The sequence below is a fragment of the Diaporthe batatas genome (genome assembly GCF_019321695.1).
Source record: "Diaporthe batatas strain CRI 302-4 chromosome Unknown Contig00009, whole genome shotgun sequence".
In the NCBI taxonomy this organism is placed as follows: Eukaryota; Fungi; Ascomycota; class Sordariomycetes; order Diaporthales; family Diaporthaceae; genus Diaporthe; species Diaporthe batatas.
In genome coordinates, this window is record NW_025408556.1 from 1922656 (window position 1) to 1935921 (window position 13266).

The 13266-nt window shown below is 53.1% G+C and overlaps 2 protein-coding genes across 2 annotated transcripts; both read left to right on the forward strand.

The window, feature by feature from the left end:
- Window positions 1–3920: 3920 nt before the first annotated feature.
- On the forward strand, window positions 3921–5887 carry KVR01_007761 (uncharacterized protein). The gene is made up of 4 exons (XM_044784262.1): window positions 3921–4556; window positions 4619–4751; window positions 4803–5223; window positions 5290–5887. The coding sequence occupies exons 1-4, from the start codon at window positions 4121–4123 to the stop codon at window positions 5815–5817; spliced, it is 1518 nt and encodes a 505-aa protein (XP_044642739.1). The 5' UTR covers window positions 3921–4120; the 3' UTR covers window positions 5818–5887.
- Window positions 5888–8969: 3082 nt separating this feature from the next.
- KVR01_008365 (uncharacterized protein) lies at window positions 8970–12943 on the forward strand. Its single transcript, XM_044784920.1, has 4 exons — window positions 8970–10866; window positions 10925–11321; window positions 11388–11961; window positions 12027–12943. Exons 1-3 carry the CDS (start codon window positions 9068–9070, stop codon window positions 11922–11924), a joined length of 2733 nt encoding a protein of 910 aa, XP_044643343.1. The 5' UTR covers window positions 8970–9067; the 3' UTR covers window positions 11925–11961; window positions 12027–12943.
- The last annotated feature ends 323 nt before the right edge of the window (window positions 12944–13266 follow it).

The window sequence follows — 13266 nt, forward strand, 5'->3', positions numbered from 1 at the left end:
TATAGGAAAACGTCCTACAGGATAATCTCCTATAGTACAATATCCTAAGGGCAACCTCCTATAGGATAACCTTCTATAGGACAACCTCCTGTAGGAAACCATCTCATAGGATAACCTCTTTAGGAGAATATCTCAGGGGACAATCTCTTATAGCAAAACATCCTATGGGACAATTACTCTTGGCTTGGTGCTAAACCAAGCACTTTGATCTCCGAGTTCCCTGGCATGGGTGTTGTCAACAGGAGAGTCGGTGGTTTGTGACAAAGAGGCCACGGCACAACTCTGAGCCCGGAATCCAAGAGCACTTTCATCCATTAGGTTTTGCCTACGTAGAGATCAGAGACTCGCAGTAATAGAAGTGGAGGTTCAACTGATGCATTCAACCCTTGTGGTATACTAAGCTCCTCAACGACAAAATCTATAGAATGCCTACCTAAGGAGGTACTGATTACTCTCATCAGACAATCTCCCACAGAGCCTCATTTCATTTGGCTCGAGTTCAGCCTCCTTAGTAACGAGTGCAAGTTCCCCGAGGGTCCTGCTCCTAATTTCCAGCGGTTGTAAATATGCAGCCGCCCTCTTCCAATCGCGCTCTCTATCACCGGCAAAGACTGGCGCTGTCTTTCAAAGTGTCCAATACTGAGCCCGCCACCACCATTCAGCCACTGTGTTTGCGGCATGAAACACGAAGCTTTCGCTCAGCTCTTTAACCTCGTTCTCATTCTCGTGGATCCTGATCATCTCCGAGTAGAGTCCGATCGCCATTGCTTGCTGACGCCTTACATCCAGAGAAAAGGGTGCGACGGGGTCTTCTGGTTGAAAGTGGTTCCTCACCACGTCCCATAGTGAAGTATGGACGTTCGGGGCTTCCGAACCACGAACGGAATTGTAAGTTTTCAAGAGGTCTTCTAGGAACTCTCTGACGGAACTATTCGGAACAGGCCTGGTCGAAAGTGTATCTGCCAAAGCCTTTATACGATCGGAGCCGTTTTTGACAAGCGGGGAGGTACCTACACCTTGTGCAGGGGGCACCGGCTGGGAAGGCCCTGCGTCTGAATCGGCCTGCGGCTGCTGGGGCCTCGACCCCCTGATCGCTAGGCGGGTTGACGGCTGTGTACGTGCCAACACGAGCGGAGGCAACGGGGTTGCTCGCTGTCGTACTAGGGCACTTGGGAGCATTGAGCGTACCGTTTGAGGTTGCGCTCCCGCCACCGGGTGAGTAATGTTTGGCTGGTTGGGCATTAGCACCAGGATATGGCATACGACCCCCTAAACGAGAGGTACTGGTGACTTTACTTACAGGTGGCAAACTGCGACCTGACCGAAGTCTAAGGACCGCCTGGTGTGCGACTTGTTGATGCTGGGGTTCTTCACTGGCAGGTTGTTGTTGGTCTTCACCTTGCCCACTGCTGTCATCACCGCCACTGTCGGTACCACCTTCACCTCTTGCGTCGGCAGTATTTCCGTTGGCTTGAGACAACATGCGCCGCTTGGTTGTCCTGCCGTTTCTGCCAGAACGATCGGAATGGGGTGGTGGGCTGCTCGTGCGTCGCTTCGACGAGGTCTTGCCTTTTGAGGGTGATCGTGGTTCGCCATCCTCGTGTGGGCCTGGGCTGGAATCTCGATTGCTTGAGCCGCCAGCTGTCCTGAGGGGACTTCGTTGTCGTGCGTGCCGATCGTGTCCATCGTCTTCTCTGTCGGACGATGCGGGGGATTTCGACCGGGTGCGATCTCGCGTCTGGCGTTTGAGGACTCGTCGTGGTCTGCCCATTGTGGCGGTTGCTTTTGTCGCTGAGATGGTCAAGAAGGGCGCAGTTGAGACAATGCTGCTTTGTGGGATGGGAATACAGTCTGGAGAGGCGATGGTCGATAATTCTTGTAAAATGTGTCCGAAGGGCAAGTGTGCGGTACCAAACTGCGGTGGTGTCTCCAAGTTGTTGATGATGGAAAACAAGGAGAACAGAAGGACTGAAATCTGGGAGAGGATCTGTTGACCTGGTCATTTACTCTCCACTCCCCCGTTCCCTTACTTGGTCATTGGGTGAGCAAGTGCAGCCCTCGGGGCAGCCCTTGTGGCAGGAACCAGTTTCTGAAGTGGTCAAGTCTGCCGCTCTCCAACCAGTTCCTGCGCATGTTCAACGGACCACACATGCTGCCAGAGACCAAGATTCTGCGCCCTGGCCCAGTCCCTCCTGCCAGAGCTGCCCTGGAATTGTTACCTAGGCAACGCGGCTCGTTCTTCCTGCCACGTTACCTGGACAAGCACTGGGGGTGATCCAATGATGTGGCAAAGATGAGACCTACTGCTCGACAAGGTACCTAAACAGGCACCTTCCCACCCAAGTTCCAGAATCGCGTGGAAGGACAGGCATCTGAAGATCATGCAGAGACTGAACGGCTCCAATTGTGCTAGCCAACAGACCAAACAGCGCGCTATTGAGAAATTGGAGCGCCTCACAGAGTGCTCACGTGTCTGCAAGGCACGGCTCCGAATCTCATCAGCCTGACAGACAGGCCTACCAATTCCGTGCTGATGTATCCAGTGCCAGTGTATTTGACCGGACTTGTCTCGGGGACAAGGAAGTCGCCATCAGACCTAGGTAGGTAGTAACCTTGGAAGTTGGGGTCCGTCCGTGTTATGGTTTCCCGTGACCGAAATCTGCGGCCGAACGGACGATCAGTAGCGACCAAGTGACAAGTTCGACAAGGTACTCAAGAGTATTGAGAGGCCAATTCACCAAACTCTCTCCGCCAACCCTGCTCGAAAGTGCGCAATTGCCCTTCTCAGGTGCTGGACTCAAACACACCTGGGCAGCAAGAAAGACACTGTGGCACTAGGTGGTTTCGCTTCTATTCCGTATGTGGTTTCGCTTCTATTCCGTATACGTCCGAGGAAATACATGGCGCGTTCATACGGTGGTTCAGCACTAAACTACGAGTAATTGTCTCATGGGTTTATGTCGTAGGTTTATCCCATAGGATGTTTGCCCATAGAAGCTTGTCCTATAGGAGGTTGTCCTATAGGAGGTTTTCCCATAGGAGGTTCTCTAATAGGACGTTGTTCTATGAGGGGTTGTCCCTTGGTGCTTGGGTATACCCTCCGTTTTGGTGGGTGCGAATATCCGATTTCTACAAAACAGATGAATTTGACCACTCGGGTAAAGATTTGGGCGAGAGTAACGGCAAGAAGACGCAGCCGTTCGAGATGATTAAATTAAAGAGCCTTGTTTCCGAATCCCGTACGAACAAGCCACAACCTCCTCAGCCTGATCCTTCACCTACTAGTAGCTACCTAGCTAGGTAGGGGCGTGCGTCGGGCCCGGATGGGCGTGTATCAGGGCGACGCTTCCCGGGCACCTGCTCGCCGTGACTGCTGCCGTCAACCCGAAGCCTCTTGGGGCTGTGCGCCTCAGGCCCATGCCCATCACGGTTCTGTTTCGCATGCCCTCCCTCGTCGAAGCGACGCTTCCTGTTGGTATTCTGGCGTTCCTCATGGCCGTGCCCAATGCTGCCCCTCTTGATGGGGCTGTGTGCTTCGCGGCCGCGCTTGTTGAAGCAGTGGCGGCTCAACCACAGGCAGGGTGGTGGTGCAGGTTCGGCCTTCGAGCGATGCAGCTGTGTATCGTGCAGCGGAGAGAGAGTGGAATTGAAGTTGGACCTTATCAGTCCCCGGGCCTGATTTGTAACCTGCCTGAGTACCTGCCTGCTTAGGTAGGGGATCTACTGCAGGGGCAAGTTTGGGGGCGTAAGACAACCACTGCACTGCATGATAAGGACCTGAATCACCGCATCTCACGGCTTCGGAGCTCGGACTTGGCAGAAGCTAGGGCATGGTTTGAAGACTTCGGAGTTCAAATGCACTGAGACTACATCCTTCGGTACCATTTGCGCGCACTTTTGAACAAGTCATCTCTCCCGTCCAACGAGCGAACCGCCTGCTCAATTGCAGCCAAGTTCTTGTTCCTCGCACGTGCACAGAGTACTGGGCTCCCTCCCCCATGGTGTCTGCTGCTCAGGTTGTCTCCCAAGAAATCTCAATTTGGACACTGTTGCCTTTTCCGTCTTGCGCCAGAAGGACCAACCATTCACGCCACTCTTCCAAACCAGTTGGACTATCGCCATGAATGAGCGGGATCCTCTACTCGGCTCAACAACGCCTGCCTGCCCAAAACCAGCTGGTAGCCCAGAAAATGCGAAAAGCAACAGGACTTTACGGAAGCAGGTCGGACCATTGTCCGTCTGCATTACCCTTCTACTTTTGATCGAGTTCGGGGCTTACCTCGCAACGATTCCCCTGAACCAAGTGCTGGAAGCAAATATCTGCCAACGAATGCACCCAGGTGAAACACTTGCCCCCAACGACCCGATATGCAAAGAGAAGTCGGTCCAAACGGAGTTATCCATGATCCGAGGATGGCAGTCGACATTCGAAGTCATTCCAAGCTTGCTGGTTGCTGTTCCCTACGGCATGATCGCGGATGAATTCGGCCGCGGATTTGTGCTCGCCCTTGCATGTTTGGGGATCACGTTAAGCAGTGGCTCCTACACGCTAGTGTGTAAGTAACCTTAATATTCAAGAATCCTCAGAAACAGCCCTATGCTAACTAATCAACATTAGGTCTCTTTCCCGACGTCTTGCACCCACGGCTGACTTGGCTTTCTGCTATTTTTACTTTTGTCGGCGGCGGTGCGGCTGTGATCAATGCTATGGTCTTCACTATGACCGGCGAAATGGGGACCGAGGAATCAAGGTTGGCACCTTCTCCCTCTTTGGACGGATAGTAGGCTGACTTATTCTACAGAGCGACCCTATTCTTCTACCTCGGCGCCGCGGTGCTTCTGGGCGAGCTGTGCGCTGGTCCCGCCGTGTACTTTCTGATGGAGGTCAACACCTGGCTTCCCATATGGATTGGGCTAGGGTGCTTCGGCGTTTCAACGATACTCGCCCTGTTCATACCTGAGCCACCTCGGGCACCAGTAGATGTGTCAGAAGCTCCCGAAGAGGCGACATCTGACATAGACCAAATCAACAAACACTCTCGACTAAGCGACATGGTTCGGTCCGGAATTCATAAGATGGGTCAAGCTGTAGCTTGGATCGCAAAGAGACACTTTCACATAATCGCCTTACTTTTCACTTTATTGTTGACGACCTTTGGTCGCTTCGCTCAGGAGTTACTTGCGCAGTACGTGACAAAACGATACGAGTGGTCATGGTCTCAGGTGAGTTGTCTTTACTCGCATCTCAGATTATGATCCATGGAATAGGTCGCTAATAATCCCTTGCAGTCCAGTTTCCTTCTGTCCATCCGTGCCTTCTCCAACCTTGTTTTACTTCTTGTTCTGCTTCCTTTGGCTAGTTATTTACTTGTCTCCAAATGGTCATTCACGGGCCATGCCAAGGATCTCTGGCTTGCACGTGCTAGTGGCGTCTTACTTACTATAGGTGCCTTCACCATCGGCCTTGCAGTACAACCCGCTGTGATGATCATAGGTCTCGGGCTGATGTCACTGGGATCAGGTTACAACCTCCTTGTCCGCAGTCTGCTTGCGGCCACGGTGGAGAAGAGTCACATTGGAACTATGTATACCGTGATAGGTACCCTCGAGACAGTCGGGATACTGATATCGGGGCCATTGCTGGCTATCACCTTTCGTGTCGGTATGGAAGGCGACGGAGGATGGATTGGGCTGCCGTATATTATTGCAGGAATTCTTCTGTTGTTGGCCGCAGTCATAGTCTGTTCAATCCGGGTGTCAAGTTTGGAACCACAGCAAGCAGATATGCGCCAGGACCAAGAAGGACATTCTAGCTAGTAAAAGGGTGGATGTGAGCTACTGTCACTTTTTCATCAACCAATCTCCACTATGAATTTCAGGGCTCATACCTATGAAGCGCGGAACACCTCCGCCAGAGGATTGTTTCTTGCGGCCTCTACCCAATACGTTGGAATGGGGCGGGTGACAACAACCAGTCCGTGTCAAGCCAACCGGCCACCGTCCAGCCCTTAATGAACTACCCAGGTGCTCACAACATCCCCGGAAATTCCCAAGTACTTAAACTGCCCACACATCACGCAAGTTGTTTAGATCACTCTATCAGTCTTGTTAACTCTCAGGATGCACTTTTGCCGAGATCAGTGTACTGTGGGATGCAATTGTTCTCTTCTCAGGCTCTTAGTCTTTATACCAATTTTTCGAGTGCTTGGCGTACCGAAGTAAAGGACATCGTGAGGATGCCATTCCTAAAGACATGACCCGCCACTGGATAGGTGCCTTCTATAGGAAACGGAAGCGCCCGCGCATTCTAGTTGTTGCTGCTGACTCAGTACCATATCGACACTCTCCAGTAAGAAGGGAGGATAGTTCGCAAGTGCAATCGAGGCTGTTCATGGACTCTTGTCCCTCCACATTTTGGACGGTTCCGTGAAACGGTGTAGTGATGGCCCCACAGTTTCTCCAGCCCAGACCTTAGATGACCACTTCACATGCCATTTTCTTGTGGTTGTCAAGTGCGAGTCAAATACCCGATTCGCTCTACTTAGGCACCAGACTTCGAGGGATTCCGTAAGTAGAAAGGCTTGTATTGTTTGTCGTGGTTCTGGTCTAGGCTTCTATCTGAGGCCCGAAGCCGAAAGAACTAGCAATCAGTGCACCATGCGTAGTGCCGTGCCCAGGTGGCTCCCCGTCCTTCCTGTCCCTCACACAGACCCCCTTTGATCTGCGCTTCGTCTTCAACGGACTGGTCATGTCATAATAGCTTGTGTGGTAGTGGAAGGCGCGTATGGGTTTACACTCGTTTGCATTCCAAGGTATCAAAAACGCGCTAGTGACGCATAAATGTCGCGCACCACCAAACTCCCCGCGCAACCATCATTCCTTCAACATTTCCACGTATAACCTCACTATTAACGTCCCCAGCCACGAATTTACCCCAGATAACTAGGTATGCATGTCATGGGTGATAACTACAAATAAGTTTAACCTGCAGCTATCAAATAACCCACCATTCCCACCATTCAAATACGGCCATTCTATTTTCGAATACAGCAGCATCTTGTCTGCACGGTATCGCTGTGGTTCGACGAGGCGTCATCAGCACCATGACTACGACATACGGAAGCTTGGCAAAATATATTGAGCTTTGTCACTTTGGTGACAATTCCGTGCTTAGGAGGATATTCGATCGCGGAATTGCACACTGCAACCCAACGCTTGAATCAGGTCGAATCAACCGGATTATCTTGTACACCGGATCTTTCAACCCTCCTCACCGCGGGCATGAGGCCCTTCTCATGCGAGCTTTTGAATGCAGTAAAGATATTCACGTCATCGCTGCCATAATCCTGCCTCTAGATGATAGAGACGTGAAGCATAAATGCGGGGACGAGTGTCTCATCCTCACTAAACAGGAGAGGGTGCGATTATGGCGAGGTGACTTTACCACGCATGACTGGTTCTGGGTTTACGACCGCAGTACCGAGGAATGGGATTCTTTCCGACGCACTCTCACAAAAACCATTGAGGATGATGGCTTTTCACTTCGTTTCGTTTTGCTCATTGGTCCGGATTGCCTGGACCTGAATAGTCCCATCCGATGGGGGGCTTGGGGCTGTAAAGAGTTCATTGTCTCTGATGCTGGTAGGGAAGCAGATTTTGTGGGTGTGGGCGGGAGTCTTTTGACTCTTAATGAATGTGATCGATGGAAACCGGTGCCTAGGTCGGAGGAAGAGCTGAGGGAGAAAGCCGAGTCTTCTGCCGCCTGGATCTGTTTCAGGCTTCAGCTAATAGGTGGCCCAAAGACATTCGAAAAACAAAGAGGTAATCAGTATACGGACCTTTAAAGGACACCCAGATGAAGCTGATTGTTTTGGCAGATCCCGGGTACATCGCCCAGCTTGCCGAATCGCTTCACAAACAACTAGCTGAAGACGTTGATTGCGTGAGGATCTGCCGGTGGAAGGAAAACCCTGAACATTGGATCCGGTTTATCCATGCAAAAAAAGAAGACAATTTCCGGGAGAGAGGAATAAGTTCAACGTATATCCGCCACAAGATCATCAACTCGCCTGCTCAACAGCTCCCGGACAATATTGGACATTTAGTTCTTAATTTTGACATCCTTGAAACTTTTATCAAGCGTCGGTTGGAAATGAGATGATTAATTGAGGCAGGGCAGGGGATTATGCATCTACAGCAGCAATGCGACTTCGAATTGATAGTACAGGATGGCGTTTCTGGATCGAAATTGCAAAAACGTGGTGAATGCTGCAGGCCTAGCACCATTGTTTTAACATCCATATACGAAATGTATTGAGTATCGCAGGTGGAAGCGAGTGCTATTGTGATCCTTCCAGATCATGAAAGCAAATGCACAAACGGTACCACCCAAAGCAGCAGCACCACCACAGCAGCATCTTCATCACGGATGACGTCCCACACCGAGAGGCTTCTCTCACGCGTCCAAGGCTTCGTACACCTTGGCGGCGCCGGCCACACCTCGATGGGCCTGAGCCACGGCGTTCCCATGAGCCTGAGCTCGTTCTTCCTAGATTCGGCTCGGCCTGGCACCTATCCTCTTACAGAGGCTGACGGAAGAGAACCTCGCCGCCGCCCTGCGTGAGATTTTATATAAAAACTATAATTTAATTAAAATATAAGTCATATATATAAAATCGAAATCTTTCTTATTATAAGGTAATTAAGATTTCATTATAATTGATAATTTTGAATTATTTTAAGTGTGAAAATAACGGTATGACGGAACTTGTACCTACCTAGGTACTCAAGTACTTAGGTACTTGGTACTAGTAGTCTTTGAAAACCTGTGTTGTTATCTCCCGAAATGAAGGTGTCACAAACCCTTACCCTTGAACTTAGATAGTCACGTCACGCGTCGGTGCGAGGAGACGCGACGCACAGCGAAACGTCCCCAGGGTCAACAAGCACATGTATTCTATTCTCGGCCACCAGTTTCAATGTTGTTGGTTGGGTCCAGCAGCACGCAAATGTAAGCTCAGTCCTTGAGCCTTCAGCATTCTCCCCGAATCAAGGTCGAAAGAACGAGATGGAACGCGCCGTGCAAGTCAAATGCGAGCCGTCGGACGCCACCGACCTGCTTACACGCACGCCTCATCAGCCTGAGCCTACCGGATCGGGGCTTGAGGCGGTCAGCATCAAGGCTGAGATCAGCCAAGAGCCGCCTGCCAGCAGTCTGGAAAATGCTGCATTTTCCCCCAGCCCCGACCAAGAACACCAAGAACCCGATGCCCTCGAGCAGTGGGCCAAAAACACGTCGCCCGACTTTCTCGAGCGTGGCGTTAGCCTGGGCATGCACGTCCTTGAGACCATCAAGTTTCCTCTGGCTGCCGCTGCATCCATCCCCGCATGCAGCACCCAGGCTTCTTCATGGCTCGACACCATCACCCAGCTCGAATCTCGTGCTCAGCCTTTCAAGGCCATCGTCGGCGTCGTAGGCAACACCGGCGCCGGGAAGAGCTCCGTCATCAATGCGCTGCTTGACGAGGAGAGGCTGCTCCCAACAAATTGTCTCCGGGCCTGCACTGCCTCGCCGACTGAGATCTCGTACAACCGGAGTGACGACCCGGACGAGCTGTTCCGGGCCGAGATTGAGTTCATCGCCGCCGAGGACTGGATCAAGGAGCTGGCCACCCTCTTCACGGACTTGTTGGACGATGGCAAGATTTCTCGTGATTGTAACAACCCGGAAACAGAGGCCGGCATCGCTTATGCCAAGATAAAGTCTGTCTACCCCTCCAAGACCAACCACATGATCGCCGAGACCAGCCCCGAGAGACTTGCCAACGAACCCGCCGTCAGAGGCGTGCTCGGCAGTGTCATGAAGCTGAGGTCATCCACCGCGTCCGGGCTTTACCATGGCCTCCAACGCTATGTCGACAGCAAGGAGAAGGATTACCACCTCAAAAAGGACGTCGCCATGGAGTACTGGCCTTTGATCAAGGTTGTCCGCATCTATACAAAGGCGGATGCCCTGTCCACTGGTGCTGTCATCGTCGACCTGCCCGGTGTTCAGGATTCCAACGCTGCCCGAGCAGCCGTCGCACAGCAGTACATGAAGGCGTGTACCGGCCTCTGGATTGTCGCCCCTATCAACCGTGCAGTCGACGACAAGACCGCCAAGTCCCTTCTCGGAGATTCGTTCAAACGTCAGCTCAAGTATGATGGCATCTACTCGGCCGTGACCTTCATCTGCTCCAAGACCGACGATATATCGGTGACGGAGGCCGCTGAAAGCCTCAACCTGGAGTCCGCCGTCTCCGAGTCCTGGGCCAAAATCGATCATCTCCGACGCCGGATCGGCGCCCTCAGGAGACAGCTCGCCAGCGGCAGGGAGGAGAAGGCGGACCTGGTCGATCGGCTTGACGACCTTGACGGGAGATGGGAAGTTTGGGATGAGCTCTCCCAGAAGCATACCGACGGCAAGACCGTGTACCCTCCCTCAGAGAATTCCAGGAAGCGAAAGAGAGGTGCCATCTCTTCCAGGAGCCGCAAGAACCGTGTGTCGTCTGACTTTGACGATAGCGACTCCGACTCGGCCTTTGACTCGGCTAGTGATAAAGAGAACCAGCCCGAGAATGAGGACCGAGCGCCGTTGTCGGAGGATCAGATCCGTGAAATGCTCGGTGATCTCAAAGCCCAGAGGAAGGAGATTCGGCATATGAGGAAAGAAATCGACGCCAAGCTGGGGAGAATCCGAGATGAATTGAAGCCCCTCCAGTCCGAGGAAGGTCGCCTGCTCGGAACAGTCAAGGCCGTCTGTATCCAGGGCAGAAATGGCTACTCAAAGGGTGCCATTCAGCGAGACTTTGCGATGGGCATCAAAGAGTGGGTTCTTTTCACAGCAGACTACACATTTTGGCTTGTCTACTCACTGTTGCTGCAGATTGGACCAGGAGAATGCGGTCGAGGAGGACGAGGATGCCTTTGATCCTGAGGAGGAGATCAGAGACTACGACGAGGTTGCCCGCAGCCTGCCCGTATTCTGCGTTAGCAGTCGCGCTTACCAGAAGATGAGGGGCCGGCTAGAGAAGGACGACTTCAACGATGATGGATTCCGCAATGTCAATGAGACCGAAGTACCCCAGCTTCAGCAGCATGCGAAGAAGCTCACCGAAGCTGGCCGCGCAGCTACCAGCCGTCAATTCCTCAACGGCCTTAGCCAGCTTATCAACTCCATGAAGATGTGGGCGTCTGATGCAGGGCCCCAGTCTCACATGGGTCACGGTGGCAAGAAGGAAGAGGAGGCCTTGCTTCGAATGCAGTTGTCAAATCTGGACGGGGTATGTTCGAACCTCTTTGTTATCTGCGTACTTGTTGTTCCAATCCAGTCCGCTAACCAACGAAAGGCCCTCGCCAGGGCTATTGATGACTGCCTTGCCACGATCAGAGGGGCCCTCTCTGAGTGCATCTACGAGTCCTTCGGTCTGGCAACGCTTCGTGCCGCCACCGCAGCTGTTCCGACCGCAGCCGCGTGGGGGGGGCGCCGCGCTGAAGGCGGGATGTACTGGGCCACCTACAAGGCTACATGTCGACGTTCCGGCGTGTACTGCGGCGCCTCTGGGCCCCGGGACTTCAACGCCGAGCTGTTGGAGCCCATCAGCAAGCAGCTCGCCAACGGGTGGGAGAGGGCGTTTCTCCGCCGCCTCCCCGCCGCGCTCGAGGCCTTCGCCGCGGATGCCCGGCTGCTCCTGGAGGACTTCCACCGTGATGTTGTCGAGCATTCCGAGCAGCGCGGCAGGAACCACGGCGGCATCGGCATGCTCGGCCAACAGCTGCGGACGCACGTGGCGCGGCTCAGAGAGATCCCGGGGATGCTCCGCGCCGTCATCCAGGACCTGCAGCGGGAGGCCAGCAGGGGGTTCCAGCCCGTGGTCGCGGCGTAGATGGAGCCGGCTTATGATGGGTGTGTTCGAGAGAGAGGCATGTCCCGACCCCACCTCCTGCTTCTCTTGCTGTCTGTCTTGCACAAGCTGACCCCTGTGCAGGCCCTGGCTCCTACGCGCGCATGAAGACGCGCATGGCCGACCACGTCGAGGCCCAACGCCACGGGATGTTCCCGCGCGCCACCGAGAGCGTGAGGGCGGAGCTCCAGGTGCTGTGCGAGCGCGTCGAGCAGGGCCTGCGGGCGCAGGTCCTCGAGATCTACAACCTGCTCGCCCGCGACTACCTGGCCGTGCTCGTCGGCGCCGGGCCTACTACCGCCGGGGAGCCTGGGCGGCCCGGCCCCGAGGGCCTCCTGCGGGCCGAGATGCTCCCGATCCTGCACGATGCAGGCTGGTGGTTCGCCGATGCGTTGTCGGGCTGCGGTGGCTATCCTTGCAAAGATGAGTCCCCCGCTCGAGGGCTGAGCCCTTGCGCCGGTGATGGCGATGAGGCAGACGACGACGATGACTCTGACGAACTTGCGGCGGCGCAACTCCACGAGGAGTTCGAAGCAGGCCTTTATGGCCGAGACAGCGTTGGTACTGCGCTTGAGTCGGCCGTGTAAAAAGATATTGAAACGGAAACCATGCCTGTTTGTCCACCTGGGTCTTTCTTAATCAGGTCTTGCACGTGAAAGCGATTTTGAAAGTACATTACCAAGTCTGTGATTGGGTTTTTAGGTGTCTTGCTAAATCAGTCTGGCTTAAAAAGGGGTTTGTTGATGGCTTAGTGGTGAGAGGACGCTCTGGCTTTTTGATTTCAGCGTGAAATGATTCTCTCCGCCAACTGATGGCCAGCAGGTATGGATAGGATGTGACTCACTTGCCGCTCTGCCCTGACACCTCACGCGATGTTTCCTCTCGAATTTCTATGCACAGAATATTAGTTTCAAGCGAAATGGTCAAATGATGAAGTTAAATAATGTACTACTGTAATCCACGATAAATATATAGTAAATATTAGTTAAATCTAATTGTTCTTTAAAAAGCCTTACTAATTCACTTTAATTGTTGTTTAATTTTATCAGCAGCTTAAACTACGATATCCCAAATTTAAAGCTAGTAACAAATGTTACGGCCGCCAGTCCGCGGGCGATCACTCAACATCATGACCAATCAAGCACGCAAACAACCCAGGCAATACCGCGCTGTGTGAGCCTAGATCCTCAAGTGGCGCCGGTGTATGGCGGGACGACATCGCCATAGGGGTGACCCCAACACGGGTGAAATGTCCTCTCATCCACTCGGCGAATTCCAGAACTTGGTATCCAAGTTTTTCTGATCATGTCCGGGGCGAGTGTTC